General features: G+C 36.0%; 1 protein-coding gene across 5 annotated transcripts in view; it reads left to right on the top strand.

The window, feature by feature from the left end:
• Positions 1-12,880, top strand: part of Cnot6l (CCR4-NOT transcription complex subunit 6 like) — a 79,272-nt gene that overhangs the window by 19,249 nt on the left and 47,143 nt on the right. For all 5 annotated transcript variants that reach the window (XM_026785047.1, XM_005359519.3, XM_026785049.1 and 2 more), the window contains exons 2-4: positions 4,355-4,476; positions 7,287-7,473; positions 9,390-9,475. In XM_026785047.1, coding sequence (XP_026640848.1) covers positions 4,365-4,476; positions 7,287-7,473; positions 9,390-9,475 — 385 coding nt within the window. In that variant the 5' untranslated portion in view covers positions 4,355-4,364. The remainder of the gene's footprint in view (positions 1-4,354; positions 4,477-7,286; positions 7,474-9,389; positions 9,476-12,880) is intronic.

Below are 12,880 nucleotides of genomic sequence, written 5' to 3'. Positions count from 1 at the left end.
AAAAAAAAAAAAAAAAAACCAATATTCTGTCTGCACGTAAGCCTGCAGGCCAGAAGAGGGCACTAGACCTCATTACATATGGTTGTGAGCCACCGTGTGGTTGCGAGGAATTGAACTCAGGACCTTTGGAAGAGCAGGCAATGCTCCTAACCGCTGAGCCATCTCTCCAGCCCCCCTGTTTCTCTTTTTTTTAGGTGCAGTATAATTTTCTTAGTTTATATATGAAATTGTTTTGTTTTAAGGCAGGGTGTTATTATGTGGCCTTGCCTTGACCGAACTCTGTGTGTAGCTTTGAAGTACAGAGATCCGCTTGCCTGTCTCTTGAGTGCTGAGACCACACCTGTCATAGGTAATTGTCTACACACACATACAAAAAAAATGTGAAGTATTATTTAAGTCATTGATTTATGTATGGTCTGAGACAAAGACTGAAAATGGAAGGAAAATAGGAGGAATTTGTATAAATTGTTATGTTGCTTCAGGTTTTTGGTCCCTTTTTTGTTTAAAGACGTTGGGCCAAAAGTAGTTCTGTATATGTCATACCTTTAAGAGGCACTCCTACAGTTATGTAGGACATGTCATGCCTTTACAGGCACTCCTGCAGTTTGTCTTATTTTGGGTCTCTATATAATTTATGGTTGACTTTGTTTATAAGAGCATCTAGAGCATCTAGAGATGTTATTATTTCTAGGGTTATCTAAAGAAACGAACTTGGTAATATAGGATTGTGTTTGCTGTACATTTTCCAAATTGTACCACCCGTGAATTTAGTGAGATACTTTTCTGTGTGCTTAACTTGATAGTAATTAGCTCTTGTAAGAGAGAACCACTCATGATGGCTGGATCTTTCCACATCAGTCATTAAGAAAATGTCCTTCAAGCTTGCTTATAGGACAGTCTTAAAGAGGCATTTTCTCTATTAAGATTTCCTCACCCCACGTGTGTCTAGGTTTCTGTCAAGGTCACAAAACTAAGTTGAGGCCTGGCGGTGGTGGCGCACGCCTTTAATCCCAGCACTCTGGAGGCAGAGGCAGTCGGATCTCTGTGAGTTCGAGGCCAGCCTGGTCTAGAAAGAGCTAGTGCCAGGACAGGAACCAAAAGCTACAGAGAAACCCTGTCTCGAAAAATAAAAATAAAAAAAAAAAAAAAAGAAAGAAAGACAAAACCAAGTTGAGGTATTTTCTCAACTGAGGTGTCCTCTTTTCAGATGACCGTATCTAGTTTCTCCAAGTTGTTAAAAAAAAAAAACTAACACAATATATAAATAACATCTACCATAATCCCTTCTTGTTAAGTTTTATAAAAATGATAAAACATTAATGAAACATGTTTTTCATCCATCCTTATTGTATGTAAGGATTATGTATCATGCGTTTGAATGTAGTTCTATTTGCTTTGCTTAATACTGTATATGATCTTAGAATGGAATAATGCCCACAGAATTTACATGTGTAATAACATAAAGCTTTTATTTTCTGAAAAATTTAAGAAATATTTAAAATAAGCCAAATGTGGTAGAAATCAAATTTATCTCTATGAAAAATTCTTATATTCTTTGTGCTTTATAAGTAATTATGCAACATTTATAAAAAATAGCTTTTATTATTATTATTATTAGAATTGGGCTTCCAGCTGGGTTGCCAGATGATACAGAGAACATCAGGACTGCCCCTTGGATTCTTGGTGTCAGTAATAAAAAAAAAATTAGGAATGAACTTAAAGGGAAGCGCAAGGCATTTTTATTAGAATTTAAAGAAAAAAACATCTAAGCTGGAGAGATGGCTCAATGGTTAAGAGCTTTGCCTGCTCTTCCAGAGGTCCTGCTTTCAATCCCCAGCAACCACATGGTGGCTCACAACCATCTGTAATGAGATCTGGTGCCCTCTTCTGGCCTCCAGGGATACATGCAGGCAGAATACTGTATTCATAATAAATAAATAATTTTTTTTAAAAAAAGAAAGAAACATCATCTCAGGATGGGCAAGCTGTAAATCCTCAGTAGGTACAGGGAAGGGAAGAAAAGAAGTCACACCATGGAGGCCAGACATGTACCAAGCAGCCATGTGGCAGGGAGGGGAATTTTAGGAAAAGAGTAAGGAAATCCAAAGTATTAGGAAAGCATATTTACATTCTGGGCCATACCCAAAAGAAAGAGAAAGAAAAGAAAGTAGAAAAATTGTACCTTTCTAACTCAGGCCTCAGGAAAGTAGGCAAACTGGTCAACTTCATGGTAGCTTATAGTGACTGCAAGGGGCAGGGAGCAGGAATTCTGGGGAGAGTCTAGTATCTCGTTTAAAGAAAGTTTATTGCATCTATCTATCTTTTTAGCATGGCTTAAGTTGAGCCTGTCTTTGTAGGTGTGGTCAGGTGATTAACTTAGCCCAACTGGAATGTTAGGCTAGAGAGTCTGTTCTCTTGACAAGACGGATTTTTTTTCTACCTTAACATTGTAACTCCAAATAACATAATATGCTGAAATTAGAATTGTAGAGTTCACCTGGAGCCTGGGGATAAATAACCAATGAAGAAAGCTTGCCCTCTCTACTCCTTTAAGTAGAAGGAAAACTGACATAAGAAATTTTGATTGTGGTCTTATAAAGCTAGCTTTGATTTCTTGGTGCAGGATGGAATACTACTATGCTTTATTTTTGATATGCAAAAATTTTACACCTCCTAAAAGTAACTCTTATATTTGGAATACTATTCTTAACTTAGAAATAGGCACAGATTTGAATACTTGGTTTAAGGGCATATGTGAGAAAGAACAAAGAAAAATGAGCAGAGAACCAACTGTAGAGCTGAGAATGCAGTCTAGTGGTGGGATCTTACATGGCATGTGCCAGGTTACTGATAAAATAAAAAATTAAATCAACTAACTATATGTAATTTGTGATAAGGATAACATATAGATTCTTAATTAGACTCGTGACGTTTTCATTTGCTGTTGTTTGATCTGAAGTGGATTTTATCTTCTGTCTGCTATCAAAGCAGTAAGTTTTGTATTGGACGCCTTGAATAAAGTTATTATCAGGGCTTTTTTGTCATCTGCTTCATACTTAGCACATTAGAAGTGGTTTATGATTGATTTTGTCACTATCGGTGATTGTGCTGTCATTATAGTTAGTCACATTTTTGTTTTAGTTGGCATGGTTCTATAATTTATCTAGTACTTTTAAGACCAAAAGGGAGTGGCAGTAATTGTTTCAGAAGAACATATATGTGTTGATGGCAAGCAACAGAAGAAAAACTTAGCTTGCAGTAGTCAGGAAAGCATACTGTTTGTGGGTGTTGCACGTGTGATTTATTGAGAAATCTGCCTTTTGTCTGTTTTTTAGACTGCCTTATGAGGTCAGCTTTCCTTGTCATTGGGTGGCTATGTGGAACTATCTGGGCTATACTCTTGTTTATGATCAGCAGGAAAGAGGATCTTACTTCTTACAAACAGAATGAGTCTTGAGCATTGTTTTAACTAATGCCAGTGTCAAGGAGAAAATCATATGCTATTAGTCTTGAGATATCTGAGTATTACTCAAATGGAGGGATAGAATTACATAACTCTTAGACTATTTGGAGTTCTATTAAGGAAACTAGTTGTAAGATCAGCTTTTCTAGGAAAGCAGTGCAGCTTGACACAGCAGAAGGGAATTGGGGAGCAACAGTGTTTTCTGCAGTCCATTTGCATTTTCCCCATAGGCATCTGTTAAAAGAGTTTCGCAAAGCCTAATACTGTAGTGTTTTGCTTCAAGTGAGAACGTTGTAGTATAAGATGATTTTACTAGCTTGGTGGTTTGGTTAAAGAGTACACCAAGACAGATGACTGGGTGTGGAGGGATGGTAAGACATTTCTTAGAAGAGTTATTATAATGCCATGGACAGAGGGACAAAAGCATGGTGGAGGCTTTGAGGTGAGTTCCAGCCACAGCACCAGAAAAGTATGGGGATATCTCTGAAGAGAATAAGAGCCCACTTGACAGAGGAGGGAGATTTTTCTTACACCTTTTGAGGATGGGGAGGTTCACCAGAGGCTGCAGCCAGATTCTTAAGATTTGCAAGCAGGAAACAGGAAAGGAGAGAAAAAGAAAGCTTAGCACGTTTTCTTTTTTTGGTACTATATTTTAATTTTGACTAATTTCCTCAAATCATTATAATAATAATAATCGTAACTTTGAAAAAGCTGTGTGTGTGTGTGTGTGTGTGTGTGTGTGTGTGTGTGTCGGGGGGGGGGGTGCCAGATGACAACTTTCCAAAGTTAGTGGTTTCCTTCTATGGGTTTCTGGGCTTGAACTCTTATTATTAAGATTTTGCAGTAGGCACTCTTGCCAGCCCTAACTATAATAATTTTTTTTCCCCACAGACTAATAGGGATGCCAAAGGAAAAATATGATCCTCCAGATCCTCGCAGAATTTATACCATCATGTCAGCAGAGGAGGTAGCCAATGGGAAGAAATCTCACTGGGCAGAATTAGAAATCTCGGGTGAGTGGAATCTGCAGCATTTTGTGTGAGATATAATAGCAATAATTGGCAAGAGTATTGCTTTATTTATAGGCTCTTTGTTGTCTTTAAACTGAATGAACTAATTGGAAACATGTAAGAATCCTGAGGTGTACTTAGTGTTTTTTTGATCTTTCTAGATACTTGCCCTTTCTTTTGAGATTGTCTTGATCAAGAACAACTATCTGCAGTTAAAGATTTTCAGAATTTAGTTTCTGGGTAAAATTAGGTTCTATAATATAATAAATTTTGTGTTGGCTTTTCTAGAGTAAGTTTTTGCAAATTAAAATCTTTGCCATCCTTCTATTATCTCAGTGCTGGCAAAGAAGGAACCCTGAACTCTGTGTAACAATACCTGCTAGTTGTGAATAGGGCATGTTCAGAATTAGTTGAAGTAGAATATGATTTGAAAAATTGTCACCCCTGATGTGGGATGTCCTTCTGCATATGTGTTGCTTTTATTGGTTGATGAATAAAGCTGTTTCTGCCAATGACTTAGAGTAAAGCCAGGTGGGAAATCCGAACAGAGATATATAGAGAGAGTAGGCAGAGTCAGAGAAACACCATGTAGCTGCCAAACAAGAGGGATGACTATAACCTTACTAGGAAGCTACAGCCTCATGGTGATACACAGATTAATAGAAATGGGTTAATTTAAGATGTAAGAGCTAGCTAGAAATATGCCTAAGCCACTGGCCAGCGTGTAATTAATTCAGTTTTTGTGTGATAATTTGGGTCTGGGCTGCCAGTAAATGAACGAGTAGCTTCTGTTTACAAAACCGAGTCTGAAAATGAGAAAAACGTCAAATTAAAACTGAAAGAAATACCCAACTGATACACTTCACAGTTATCAAGATTGTGAAAAACAACAAAAAGACAGAAAGTACCTTAAGTCAGAGAAGGGTTAAAGAGACATATTTAAAATAACCTGAATTGAATTAAAGAACCAAAAGATACAAAAACTGGTAAATTCCAAATAAAGCCTGAGTTTAGTTACTATTACTGTATCAGTGCTGGCTTTTTTCTTGTGATATATATGCTGTCTACTATGAGACTCTAATGTTAGGGAATTTAAGCAAAATACATATAAGAACCCCAAGCCATATAAGTACTTATCAGTACATGTAAGAAGCCAAAAGTTGGTTTTTACCCAGTAAATACCCAGGGTCCTCCTTCAGTTTATCAACCTAAAATGTCAGTCCTTTGAGAAGCAAACTCCTTCCCAAGATCTGTGTTAAATCCTAAATTAACAACTTTTTCTTTTACTCATAGCCTCAGCATTGAATACTTTGTTTTTGCACTAAAATGATGTAAAATCCTAGTTGATACTTTATAGTTGAATAAATAGGAAAGAGTTTGTGGTAGAATAGAAATAAACATTGGGTTTAATTATATAAAAATAACATTTTTCCCTTCGAGAGTTTGTGTACTCTGTATTCTGTTGCCATCTCTCATCTAAATCTTTTTTGAAAGTGATAAATATAATTAATTACTTTATGAGTCTGGAGAGATGGCTTGGCTATTAAGAGCACATAGTCCTCTTCTAAAGGACACAAATTTGGTTCCCAGCACCCACATCAGGTGGCTTACAAGCGCCTCTAACTTCAGCTCCTGGGGAATCTAACAACTCTGACCTCTGAAAGCACCTGTAGCCATGGGCACATAGCCACACAAACACATATACTCACTTAACTAAAAGCAAAACAAATCTTAAAGATGATTGCTTTGCTTTTATAAAATTTATGAAATAATCTATATAAATTATTCTTTATTTGGCCTGGGATGTGTCTCAGCTGGTAGAGTGTTTGCCTAGCATTCATAAACCCTTGACTTAGGATCAGTTCCCACTTCCAAATAAACTTAGTATGGTGCACAGGCCTGTAATCCTGTCACTTGGGACACAAAGACAAGAAGATTAAGAAGTTTAAGGTCCATTCTCAGCTACAAAGATAGCAAGTTAGAGGCCATTTGGGGTTACATTAGAGGACTCCATCATAAAACAAAACACTGAACAACTGAGGAGATAAGATGACATCCCGTTTTTTAAAACCCGAGGCTAGGTGATTTGTCCAGACCTGTATTGCTAATAAGTGGTAAAAATCTGAACTCTAAAGCAGGTCTTATTTAGTGCATGCTTTATGCCCAGTTGTTCATAGGCATTGATGTGAAACTTATTTCCTTGAATATGTTTCCCTTAATGTAAAATTTTAAACGATGGTTGTTAATTTCTAACTTAACATCAGAAACCTGGGAAAGATGTTTTCTTTGAGGATACAATGATTTTCCTGATGGCTAATCTAAGGTTGATTCTAAAAATCATTGTTTATTTAAAATTTGCTGACCAATCTAGGTCCTGGATATAGATACATCTTGCGCTCATAATTTTCATGGAGTGTGTGAAGACTGTTAGGACTGTTTAATAAAATGAAAGCTGATACCTATTCTATCACCAGAGTTCAATTCAGCCTTGTTTTATCCTTCAGACCTGGCTTTGGGAGAGGTTTCAGTCAACATCAGTCACTCTCATTCTCTCTCTGTCTTTCTTTTGCTGTTTATCTGTCTCTTGCTCTGTTTCTTCCTTCCCTCTCTCTATTCCTTGAAAAAGAGTGACTTGAAAATGGAGTTAAATGAAAGGAGGCTAGATGTTGTAGCAATCATAGCTTCAGATATAAAGTTAATGTCAAAGATAATATACCTGTGAGTATTTGCCATCTCTTTTAGTACTTACCAGTTCTTGGGATTCAACTTTTGTATTGAGTCTAGAGTTTATGCTTTAGTATTTTGCCTTTTAGGTAGAGTGCGGAGCTTAAGTACATCACTTTGGTCACTGACACATTTGACAGCGCTGCACCTAAATGACAATAACCTTGCTCGCATTCCACCTGATATTGCCAAGCTTCATAATCTGGTTTACCTGGATCTGTCATCCAATAAACTCAGAAGTTTACCAGCAGAACTAGGAAACATGGTGTCTCTCAGGTGAGGAAACATTAAAGATATGATTCATTATATAAAATTACAATTTACCAAATAAGAAAGTTATGGGATGTTATTTTATGGCAGGATTTCTGTGTCTGTGAAGATCAAAAGATAGGAATTTAATCTTTGTTTTCCTTTGCATTGTAGGTTCTTGCTACTAGTTTCTTTTGACAGACTTGAGGTAGGGGAAGGTTAAAAGTCTTTCTTAGTTAGAGTCAAGTCTGATAAGACCAATCAGAAAAACTTCAGAAAAATATGATTTGCTTATAAATGAAACTTTTAGAAACAAAATTCTGTTAGAAAATACATGTTTATATTTTATATTACAATTCTTTGATGAAACCTAAAAACTTGATAAAAATGAATTTATAGAGAGAAACCCTGTCTCGAAAAAAACCAAAAAAAAAAAAATGAACTTATATTTCAAGAATCTTTAAGACTTCTCTTCTTGAGTCTGGGTCTTGCTGTGGTGCCCCAGTTGGCCTCAGTTTGCAGCATTTCTGCTCTGGTCCCAAGTCTGGGGACTGCAGACATGTGCCACTACATTTGGGATGTTTCTTACAGGAGAAAACATTATTAAATGTTGCCCAGTCATTAGTTACTTTTTATCTCATCTATTGAGTAATGGTTTTATTGTTGTTACTGTTTTTGTTGGTTTTGGTGTGTATTTATTTTTTTTTACATCCAGACTGTAGTAATAATTGTTTAAGTTCCTCTTTCATGTTTAAAATTATTAATATGTTATTTATTTGTTCTTTTGCTACTCCCTAACTGATTATATGAATGCTTAGTTTTTTCCTTTATAATGAAGGCATTATTTTTTCATAATCTGTTTAAAATCTTAGTTACAAACTTAGCTCTTCTCTGTGTTGTGTTGTTCTCTTCATTTTTCTTTATTGATTTGTTCCTGTCTGTTCTGTTTGTGCTTTAAGTACATATATTCTATATTAATGATTGTTTTCCAGAGTACATTGTTTTTTAATATTTTGCCTTTTTTATTTTGTAACGTGTTTGTTCATGTGTGTCTGTTTGCACATGTCCACAGCTTGCATGTGGAGGTCAAAGGACAACTTTGTGGGAGTTTATCCCTCCTACAGGTCTTGTGGATCAAGCTTAGGTTGTCAGGCTTGACATCAAATATCTTTCCATACTCAGCCATCTTGCCTGCCCCTTTTTATGTTTTCTATGTAATTATCATTAGCTTCTGCAATATACTGCCTTGTTCTGTATTTCTTTGTATTTTTCAAATTTTTTTCTTACAGTATTTTGACATGATGTAGGCAATTGGCTACTAATTTGTAGTTTAATCCTCAAGTTTGCTTAACAGTTTACTTTTTTCATGCTGGGTGATGCCGGCGCATACCTTTAATCTCCTTTCTTCATGCTGGGTGGTGGCCGTGCATACATACATTTAGTGTCAGTGTGTGGGAGGCAGAGACAGGCGGATCTTTGTGAGTTCAAGGCCAGCCTGATCTACAGAACAAGTTCCATGACAGCCAAATTTACACATAGAAAACCCTGTTTCAAAAAAAAAAAAAACCACAACAAACTAAAATTCATCTGTAAAGTAGCTTGGTTCAGAATCTAACAGGTTTTTGATACTAATAACATCTGTCACTCTGACTGGCATCTTCTAGACATTGTGGATGAAAGAAAAACTTGAGTGAGCCTGAGATTGATGTGCAGTTCATATGCCTCTGAATTTAATCTGTGCTACAGAATGAGTAAATCATAGAAATATTTAGTAATTGTAGCACGTTAATAGTAGTATACAGCATTTTGGGATTAACATGAAGAAATGCCATGAATGTAACCATCACTCATGATGTGTTAGAAGAAAGCTAAGAATGACAGATGTATTAATAAGGCATGTTACATCATACCGAAACCTTTAAATTGTTTCTTTTTTTAAACAGGGAATTGCTTTTAAATGACAATTATTTACGGGTTTTGCCTTATGAACTTGGCCGGCTCTTCCAGCTACAAACTCTAGGTTTAACAGGTGAGTGACTTACAAAGAAGAAAATGTTAATACTTGTATTGAAGTATTATAATGTTTTAAAAACCGTTTTGTTAAAGTATAGATCAGTTTTGGTATGACTTTGAGACTGTGAGGAGGAATATATGAAGGCATTAGAAAGGTAGTGGTTGAGACATTTTATTCTACTGTCTATTCTTCCTCCCCACTTCCCCCATCCCTCCCCATTTCTCGTCCCCGTTTTGGAGGTAATGTTTTCTACTCTGTAACACAAGCTAGCCTTGAGTTCTCCATATTCACTCTGTGTCAGCCCACCCCAAATACTGGAATTACAGATGTGAGCCACCACTTCCAGCTTAATTTTGTTTTCTATGTGTTAAATCTTACTAGTCAAAACAGTCGTTTAGCTAGAAGTAGGATGAAGGGGCAGGCCTATGCCTCTTGATAGAAAACTTATGGAATGTTTATCATTTTATAAGCTTAGATTCATTAAGAAATTAATACTTTTTACCCCATTTATAATTGTCTTTAATAAGAATAATTCTTATGTTGTTTAGAACTTTCAGAACAGCTAATTTTCTACATTCTGATATAATTGATAGAGAGCCCATTAGTGAAAGTTAGCAATATAAAATTGAATTTAACAGGCTTAACCTTTGAGCCAAACAACATTCTTGAAATAGCAAATGTAAGTGTTGAATACTTTAATATGACTCTTTTTATATTACCTTACATATCCCCAAAAGTTTGTTATATTACCAACTGAATGGATTATTCTAAATATTTGTTAATTTTACTGTTGTTGATTTTATTAAAGTGTTAAGTCTTAAAGCTAGTGTTTCTAGGGCTGAGTATATAACTCAGTGGTTGAAGTGCTTACCTGCCATGTACAAAGACCTGGGTTTGATTTTAAGCAACACCAAATGCAAAACAAAAAATGAAAGTTACTACTGTTTGGCTAGTCTTCATTGTAGTGGCATATTTCTCTGCTAACACAAGTTCATTAACATCCCTTCTCTGATTAAAGATCAGGGTTGTCGGACTACATAAAAGAAAAATAATATGGAACTTTGTGCCATTTACAGGAAATAAGAACTTGAGTTAATATATTAAAAAAAAACTTAATATATCTAATCTGTTAGTTGTTAGCTATTCTTCACCAACTCACTATAACTTAGCTTTATTCTTGCCTATGAAGACATCCTTCTTACTAAACTCCAGTTAATTCTGTCGCAAACTGAGTGCAATAGTGTTTGTTTTTCTTTTCTTTTGAGTTTTCTGTATTTATGAATGTGTAACAAGGTATTTTGAGGATATAATTCATTCATGTTTTTGTATACTATGTACATAGCCTGTCAGTAACAATATGGTAAATCATTCTACTTTTTTGTCCGCCCCCCCCCTTTTTTTTTTGAGATACCTTGTTGTGTAGGACTGACATCTCCAACTCTCAGTTGCTAGGATTATAGAGATTGTGCCATCATGCCCAGCTGCATTTCTGGATTCTCATTTTCAGTAGGAATGTTCAAACTGTCCTCAGTAGTTTTCTCCTTTTTGAGGATCTGTGTAATTTTCATTCCATTTTGTTTTCTGTTCAAGTGATTATATACAGAAGGGCAAAAAGCTTTTAGGAAAGAAATCAAGCTAGACCTTTTCCTGCCTGTTAAAACTTTTTTCCTTAAGTGATTGGAGCAATGAAATGTCCTTAACAAATGGTAGCTTTATATATACAGGAACATAACTTTCGAAATAATTCTTGAGTCGGTTTTGAACAATTTTGAAGTATTTTACATACAATGAAAGAAAGAAAAGTGAACAAAGCATTTAACATGGCACTGTGAAGCTTAAAAGATACAGTGTGAATGAGCAGCTCTGGGATTGCAGCCTGGATATCTTTATTTCTTTTTTTTTCTTTGAAATCATAGTTACTGAAATTTTTTTTAAAATATTTATTTATTTATTATGTATACAATTTCTGTCTGTGTGTATGCCTGCAGGCCAGAAGAGGGCACCAGATCTCATTACAGATGGTTGTGAGCCACCATGTGGTTGCTGGGAATTGAACTCAGGACCTTTGGAAGAGCAGGCAATGCTCTTAACCTCTGAGCCATCTTTCCAGCCCCCCTGAAATTTTAATAATGATTAATATTGTCTTGGTCTAACAAACTCATTTTAAAAAATTACATTTTGATATCTGAGGACAGTGTCTGGAGGATAAGTTATTTGAAAACATAAATGACCTTTTTTTTTATTGACTTTACTTTTTTTTCATACAGTATAGTTTTATCATAGTCTTTCTTCTACCCCAATCCCTCCCAGATCCTACTTAGTGCCCTACAACTACAGGTATGGCCAAGATAGTAAATTGGAAATGTTTCCCGTAAGTCACTTAAAAGTCCAAATATTGCCATAGAAAATGGCTCAGTAGTTAAGAGCAGCTCTTCCAAAAGGACCAAAGTTTGGTCCCCAGAACCCATATTTGGTGCCTGTAACTCCAGATTCAGGTTGTCAAGCCCTCGCACTCATGTGCACATTCACTCACACAGATACTCCCACCCCCAACACACACACATGATTAGAAAACAAAATTCTTAAATTGTCTTTAATTTTTATTTCTAATTAATTTATTTAATTTTATGGAGAGGCATTTTCCTAGTGGAGTTTTGTTGTTGTTTGAAAAGCAATGAATGCATTTAGATTCTAAAAGTTTTATTTCTTTTGGTTTTTCAAGACAGAGTTTCTCTGTGTAGCCCTAACTGTCCTGGAACCCACTCTGTAGACCAGGCAAGCCTCGAACTCACGGAGATCCCTCTGCCTCTGCCTCCTGAGTGCTGAGATTAAAGGTATGTGCCACCTGGCCCTGTTTTAGAAGTTTCATTCTAAACTTTTCATTCTATTTCAGCTGTAGTGGCACACTCCTTTTAATCCAGCGCTCAGGAGACAGGCGGGTCTCTGTTGGAGGCAGAGATACTCACTAGCTACTTTTTTGTTTGCCTACATTTTCAAGGGTTGTGGCTGGCATAATGCAGTTGAGTAATTCTGGCTAAGGTTCAGTATGTTTCCAGCAAGTAGCAAATTCTGTAGCAAGCTTCATAAAGCTAGTTATGCTTTGCCTGGAAAATAGTTACATGGTAGTTACACTGTGGTTGCCTTGACCTATTTAGTTGCTCACGTGAGTAGCTACAGAAACTTCCTAGTAGAAACAGATCAAGCTCTAGATAATGGTGTGCACCACACAAGCATAGGACCTGTCTCCCAAAAACACTTTGTAAAGATTTTTTTTCCTGTACTTTTGAGAAGAAAGTTGACCTTGTTCTTGTTCTTTTCATTATTCTTTTTTTTTTTTTTTTTTTTTTTTTTTTTTTTTTGTTTTTTGAGACAGGGTTTCTCTGTGATTTTGGAGCCTGTCCTGGAACTAGGTCTTGTAGA

Source organism: Microtus ochrogaster, linkage group LG1 (assembly GCF_000317375.1).
Source record: "Microtus ochrogaster isolate Prairie Vole_2 linkage group LG1, MicOch1.0, whole genome shotgun sequence".
Classification (NCBI taxonomy): domain Eukaryota; kingdom Metazoa; phylum Chordata; class Mammalia; order Rodentia; family Cricetidae; genus Microtus; species Microtus ochrogaster.
This window is presented reverse-complemented; position numbering and strand designations above follow the sequence as displayed.